Source organism: Puma concolor, chromosome A2 (genome assembly GCF_028749965.1).
Source record: "Puma concolor isolate L17-30 chromosome A2, mPumCon1.1.hap2, whole genome shotgun sequence".
In the NCBI taxonomy this organism is placed as follows: Eukaryota; Metazoa; Chordata; class Mammalia; order Carnivora; family Felidae; genus Puma; species Puma concolor.
In genome coordinates, this window is record NC_141668.1 from 85,578,794 (window position 1) to 85,586,373 (window position 7,580).

The 7,580-nt window shown below is 34.9% G+C and overlaps 1 protein-coding gene across 2 annotated transcripts in view; it reads left to right on the top strand.

The window, feature by feature from the left end:
- The window catches only part of GNAT3 (G protein subunit alpha transducin 3), a 314,655-nt gene extending 307,306 nt beyond the window's left edge, over positions 1–7,349 (top strand). For both annotated transcript variants that reach the window (XM_086696826.1, XM_025929472.2), the window contains 2 exons: positions 162–315; positions 3,373–7,349. In XM_086696826.1, coding sequence (XP_086552952.1) covers positions 162–315; positions 3,373–3,563 — 345 coding nt within the window. In that variant the 3' untranslated portion in view covers positions 3,564–7,349. The remainder of the gene's footprint in view (positions 1–161; positions 316–3,372) is intronic.
- Positions 7,350–7,580: the final 231 nt, after the last annotated feature.

The window sequence follows — 7,580 nt, forward strand, 5'->3', positions numbered from 1 at the left end:
AACACCTAAGCATTTGTGCTTTCTGACATTACTACCACACTCCCCAACTCAGTGAATTCCTTCCAAACATAGATGTTATTTCTAGAGCTTTGCTTATAATACCCGGTGTTAATATTTTGCAAATAATAATCCTACACATTATCATCTTTTATACCTAACAGAACAGAATGCATGAAAGCCTTCACCTATTCAACAGTATCTGTAATCACAAGTACTTTGCAACCACCTCCATTGTCCTGTTTCTCAATAAAAAGGATCTCTTTCAAGAAAAAGTAACCAAAGTGCATCTTAGTATCTGCTTTCCAGAATACACTGGTGAGATCTTCTTTCTTTAGTGCCATACTAAATTCTTTTTAAAATGTTTTTTAATGTTTATTCATTTTTTGACAGTGAGAAAGAGAGTGCAAGCGGGGGAGGGGCAGAGAGAAAGGGAGACACCGAATCTGAAGCAGGCTCCTGGCTCTGAGCTGTCAGCACAGAACCTGACATGGGGCTAGCACTCACAAACCGTGAGATCATGACCTGAGTCGAAGTCAGTTGCTTAACCGACTGAGCCACCCAGGTGCCCCACTAAATTCTTACATAGACCTATATTTTCCTATCTGCATCTTGACAGGTAGCATTTATGAAGTTGAGGCTTATGATAATTGCTTGAGTCACATGTATGATCCAGACTGGAAGAATCCAAACTGTTTGCAGATAAACAGAAAACCTTCTACATTAAAGCAAAGCTCTAGTCAATAAACAGGAGGTTAGGTTGACCAGGGTTGCTATTCTATGTATTAAACAACATTGCAAATTATATTATCTTAAACATTATAAACAATATATTCCAAACTGACATTTTTTTACTTATTCCCCAATGAAACCTTATAATGCAGTGGTTTCTCAAAGTCAGAATTAAGTTTCCCGAAGGACAGTTTGAATGATTTTGAGAATAGTGACATTTTCTCTTTCCAGTTTTCCTAAATCCTAGAATTGTAGTGCTGATTCTGTTAATCAGTGACTATAAATGTCAGGTCTATAGGTGGGTTGTTTTTCCCTCAGAGACAACTTTTTTTTTCGTATATAGTTAAATGTTCTGTTGTTAATGATATTATGTAAGATGGAAATTTTCATGATTTAAACACAAATAGAAGCCCAATTCCACCACTGAGATACTTGGGTAACCCAAATGTTACTAGTCATGGTATACAGTCGCAGTAACTATGCTAATCTAAAATAGTTGCTTATATCTTTCCTCTAGCTTTGTGAATATTATCATTTCTGTGTTAACACATTTATCATGTGATTAAATATAGTCACGATTCCATGTTGAATACTACAAACTAAATATAGACTAAGTAAAGCTCTTTATGTTTTCTTCTAACTAATCGACTATTTCTTAGAGCAGTCTTTAGTTTAAAGGAAAAATGAACAGAAAATACAGAGTTTCCATATACTCCCTCTGTGGTCACTCCTGGTTTCCCTTATTATTAACATTTTGCCTTGATGTGGTGTATTTGTTACAACTGACTGATAGATATTGATACACTATAACTAAAGTCTATAGTTTTCAGTGGGGGCTCTCTGTGTTACTCAGTTCTGTATGCTCTCCCAAATTCATGTCATGTATCCACCATGACAGTAACATACACAATCGTTTCACTGCCATAAAAATCATCTGTGTTCCACTATAAATTTATGTTTTTCCCCTTCCTTCTCTCTGGTGGCAACCTCTGATCTTTTTATCTATAGCTGTGCCCTTTCCAGAACACATATAGCTGCAATCATACAATATATGGCATTTTCTGACAGACTATTTTCGCTTTCATTTTTAAACGCAATATACATTTAAATTCCCTCCACCACTTTTCATGGGTTGATAGTCCATTTCCTTTTATTGTTGAATAGTATTCCATTCCATAAAGAAACTAGTTTCTTTAACCTTTCGCCTATAGAAGGACACCCGAATTACTTCCAATTTTTGGCAATTCTGAATAAAGCTGCTATAAACATCTTTCTTCATGATTCTGTGCACACATAAGTTTTTGTGTAAATACCTAGAAGCAAATTTGCTGGACTGTATGCTAATACCATGTTTAGCTTTATAAGAAACTGCCCAACTGCCTTCCCAAGTGGCTGTACCATTTCTCATCCCTACCAGCAATGAATTAGAGTTCCTATGGCTCAACATCTTTGCCAGCATTTGGTGTTATTAATGTTTTGGATTTTAGCCATGTTCCATGGTTATAACGATTGTCCCTCATGGCATCTTTCTCCTAGATACAATAAAGTGGGGAACAAAATCTCATCTCCTTGGAAAATCTTTATGCTACTGCCCTATCGTGTGTTAGGTCCCCACCAAGTATATTCTGTTATAAAGCCCACCAACAGATCACTTTTGGCTACCTTGTGTTTATTAACATTTGTATTTTTATTGATCCATTGTGTCTTCTGCTTCCAGCCTAAAATTCCCAAGCCCACCTTTCATTGACTCTCCATTTGGTTCTACTAAAGCATCAGTCAAGAATAGCTGTCTTGGGTGCCTGGGTGGCTCAGTCAGTGAAGCAAGGATCCAGCTTTGGCTCAAGTCATTATCTCACGGTTTGTGTGTTACAGACCTGCGTCAGTCTCTGTGCTGACAGCTCAAAGCCTGGAGCCTGCTTCGGATTTTATTTCCCTCACTCTCTGCCCCTGCCGCTTGTATATTCTCTCTCTCTCAAATAAATAAGCTTCAGAAAAAGAACAGCTGTCTCTAGTTTTACATATATCATTTCAAGCCCTTTGTTTAGTTAGCAACATAGTCTCTAGTCTGACCCATGCCATCCTTTCTACTTGATTTGCTACAATTCCAACTAGATTCTGCAAAGTGCACACTTGCACTTTGCAGTGCAACCCTACCTTCAAGTCTAGTGACACAGGCCATTCTCCCGCTTTTGACCTTCACTCATGCTATTTCCTTCTCTCTTCTAGCTACCCCTCAAGATCCAGCTCAAATACCACCCTCATTCTGTAGTCTACTCATCTCCAATTTCTATTCTTTTAGTTCATATTAAAGCACATACACACACCCACATGCACATAGACATGCACAGCCTTTGTCATGTATATAAGCTTCATTACTAACTTATTTATGTATATATGTTTGTATTCTTACTGTATTGTGAGCATTTCAGCCAAATGCAGTCCCTACCCAGCTGGGTAAGCATCATTCCCGGCAATGTAACATTGCATAAATCCCTGTAAGTGACCATTGCCATCTTGATTTTTCAATAGTGAGTATATCAAATAGTAGCTTACAAAGTAAAATGCTAACACCTACTGATATTATTTCTAACTTCATTCATTTTTAAACGCAATTAACGTTTCTTTATTTCTTTTTGTAACAAGGACCAAATACATTTGAAGATGCAGGGAACTACATCAAAAACCAGTTTCTAGACCTGAATTTAAAAAAAGAAGATAAGGAAATTTATTCCCACATGACCTGTGCTACAGATACCCAAAATGTCAAGTTCGTGTTTGATGCGGTTACAGATATAATTATCAAAGAGAATCTAAAAGACTGTGGGCTTTTCTAATCAGCCCTTTTTTCTTCCACTCTTGTTCTTGTACACTTTTCAAGATATAAAAGGAAAGGTGCTGTGTGATGTGTTTAGTTTTAATACTATTAACTTATCTAGAAATATAACTAGTATTATAAAACAAAATTTTTTCATATAAAAATTTTAATATATTGTCAGCTCTCTCTGGATGTTTCAATTTCTTTGGCACAGTGAGGATGGGGGTGTCTTTGATGTCTGATGTCCTTAGGTCTGAAAATATACATTTTGGTAAAGCTCTATCAGTACATATCACTGACACTGAATTTTCTTGGTAGTAAATTTCTGTATTGTGGTCTATTTTTAATTATAGAACAATGAAAAAATGCAGAGTATCCCATATTATTTTCATTGGCTGGAATTTGAGAGGCATTTGTTTTCACTGATATGTAATTGTGCCTGTACTATAAAGACTATTATTGGCCCATTACTCCTATTCAGTAAGCTGCAAATGAAATGTTCACTCTACATGTAATTGTGGACAGGAAATTTCATATGCAAAAGAAATGCACACAATTTTATCTGTCATGTTTCCCTTTGAAAAAAGTGATTAATGCTGAATTTTACCTTAGAATTGAAGATTTTAACACAATATCATTTTGTATCAGCCTAGTTAAAAATGGGACCGTGTATGGTCAAATATATAGCATAAGGCTGTTCAGGCTGAACAACAGTCCTTAATGGAGTACTTATTCTCACATTTTGCTCCAGAGTGGCATGGAGCATTATTACAATTGATGGTTTAGGAACAACAATTTTAAGCCACAGAGAGGAAAATAATTCAGTTTCTTAACACTAGTATGTTTTGCTTTTATGAATAAGAAGTAGGAAGTAAGAGTGAGTAATTAGGAGATTTTGTGGAAGAGAAACATTGAGCTTTTTAGTACTGTACGGGCCATTCTAAATGCTATACAGTATGCTAATGGTCAAGCCTGTTTTTTTAAAACCTAATCTGGTGCCTTACAAACCAAATCATATGATTTGCAAAAAAAGATGACTTCTTCCTTTCTTGAAGTGTGTAACATTTATAACATATACTTTTCAAGCAGGTCTTAATACTGTTTGCCTTCTACCATGGGAAAAAGATGATACATAGGTCAGAATAGTAGGTCAATGCATGAGATTTCTAACTACCCTGAAAAGAGAGCTAATTAGGTTTTTACAAGCTAGATGAGGAAAAGGTAAATTAACCCATTTGCCAATCTGATGAATTCAGGTAGTTTTGTCTCAATGTCACTTCTTCACGGTTCTGTAACATTTCCATTCTAAACACTTAAGAATTATCACTATTCCATAAGTAGCCTTGACTGGAGTGTCTGTGGCTTTATTTTCAAAACCATAAAGGAGTTTTCAACAAATACATTCCTACAAAAATTTCATAGTAAGAAAAATTAATTGGAAATTTCTTTGCAGAATATAAATTTTTAAGGAGCCTAAGATAGCAAGGACAAAAAAAAAGAGCAAACATTTAGCGTGAGAATTTAATAAATTTTTCCGGCTGAACCAATGTCTATATGACTAAAAACAATAATGTGCTAGGAGATATTCAATGTTAAGAGATTTTACATTAAGATTGCAAATGCTATCATTTCATCTCTTGCTTTATCTTTTTATTTTCTCCCATTCTCCTTTAGCCTGCTTTTCTCTACCAGTGTGAAGACAATTTCCAGTAAATGAACAAGATGTTTTGTGAAATGTTACTATTATTATTTGGATTTTGACTCTGTCTTACCCTTAGGATTTCTCTTTTTGGTGTAAAGCATGGGGTCAGAAATGGTTCATTTTATCTTTTACAAATACATAACTCATTTCAATCTGTGCAAAAAAAAAAATGACAAGCAGAAATGTTGTAAAATACCATTCTGTGAGAAATGTTAAAAATATGTTAAATGACCAAACTAAAATTAGAGGTCAGTTTGGATTATGGGAGGGGGGGAACCCTTAAATTCCTTCCTACCCTATGCTTGAAATTTTAAAAATTTCTTCACAATCACAAATTGTTGTTATCCTAAACAATGCATTTTCATTAAAAAGAGAAATTTTTAGTAGAGAAAATAGATGTTTGCATTATTTCTTAAATGATCACCCTCCTTAAAATTGAGTCTATTTGTGATTTTACTTTTTAAGTTTTTAATTAAAAAGGTTGGCGTAGAAGCACAGTATTTTGAACTAATTAGAGTAACAAATGGAAAATCTGGGAAATCTGGAAAAATCTTCTGGCTTTACCCAGAAGAAACTTGTACTGAGACCAGCAATGTTAAAGTTGGTTAGAATTCAATATTCCAACTGCACAGTTAGTGTTGTTGCTTTGCTAGTGTCTCAAAGAGGCAGTTTTAGCCTTTGTCAAAGTTCAAATGTTATTATACTGATATTCTCCTTTTCTGTTATTTGAGGTCTCTCTTCCTCACTCAGAATGTTCTCAAATCCTCATGCCTTAGATTTGTAACACTCCCAACTCTTTCACTTCTAAAATGTGCCCAACTGTGGACACACTACAGTACCTCAGAGATCTGGGGCAGGCTTCCATCTAATGGGGTCACCATAATTAATCCTTGCAGAGTTTTTCCAGAAGCGTGAACTGGTGAACAGATAAGTCTTTGCACCTTGGGACTAGTGACTACAGAGTTAATTCAAGAAGAGTATTAATTGGTAATACCCTTGAATCAAATATTAAAGTTGGTGACTCTAAAAAGAAGCTCTATAGAAAAGGGTTTTCAAATTCTAGAAAATCTACCACATACATTATAGATATCCCATATCCTATTGATTAACAGAATTTATAAACCAACACCAGTCTTCAAGTGTATCCTACAAATTGGCAAACTAATTCTTCAGGCTGTGGGCCTGTCCTAACATGGGTTTTTTTGTTTTTGTTTTTGTTTTTTACTTGATCCATTATCTTATTTAATCACGAAATATATTTTCAAATATTTGCACAGAATCATTCAGGCTTGACTTAGTCAAACAATGTGTGAGGAAAAATAAATTTTGTGTGTGGACATAGGTTTTTCCTCTGTGACATCACTTCAGAATCAGCAGTGGATGAGCTGGTTCACATGAGTCAACTACTAAAAATAAGATATTTGTAAGAACTATAGGAGCAACCGTGAATCCTCTCACTTAGAATAACTTTAAAAATAGGAGAGGCGACCCTCCATCTTGTTGCAGTAAGTATTCAATTAACTGATAATCTAACCAGCTGGGGCCTTCTTTCTTTTTAGGCCTTTCCTGACAATCTTACCTACTAGTCTCCAGCCACATGGGGGCACACTAACATCATGTGTTTTTCTACCCAAATGTTGCACAAATAATAAATTTAGATGGCCAACAGCTTTAATGAGACAGATAATAAAATCCTACTAAGAAATATAACTCTGTTGTGCTTCCCAGGTCAGTAGGATCTGATCATCTTCTGATAATCATAATGTGCACTATTTGAGCCAAATCTGTGAATAACAAATCGAAATAGGTCCAAATTTGTTTTGTGATATACAGATACTTAGTCTTTTCTCGTGCTCTAATTTCTTTTTTTTTTTTTGACATTTTGAACCTGTTTAAATCTAAGTTATCATTAGTTTTGTACATTGTGGTTTTCCATATTGTTTCTAAAACATTGTGTCTAAAATCTTGATTAGCTTACAGAGAAGTGTAGGAGAAAAATAATTTGATGTTTAACCACTAGGTTTCATGAATAGTAATTAAATGGCTGCTTATTAATGTGTTTCTTTTCAATAAATCAAAGTAAAATTCCACCCGGCTATCACATTAAGCATCCCATTATTGTGTTTATTACAACTTTTTCCCTAATAGCTGCTCCACGAAATCAACAAGAAAATAAGTGCCCTGTGACATTTTGTTGTTACCAGCCCTGTTGTTGCCAAACACGTGTTTCATTAGTAATAGCACAATTTTTATTTTAAGCCACATTTGTCACACTAGTTAAGAAATAAGTACAGTCACATGAAAGAAAAAGGAAATAAAAAAGGCCCTAATTTA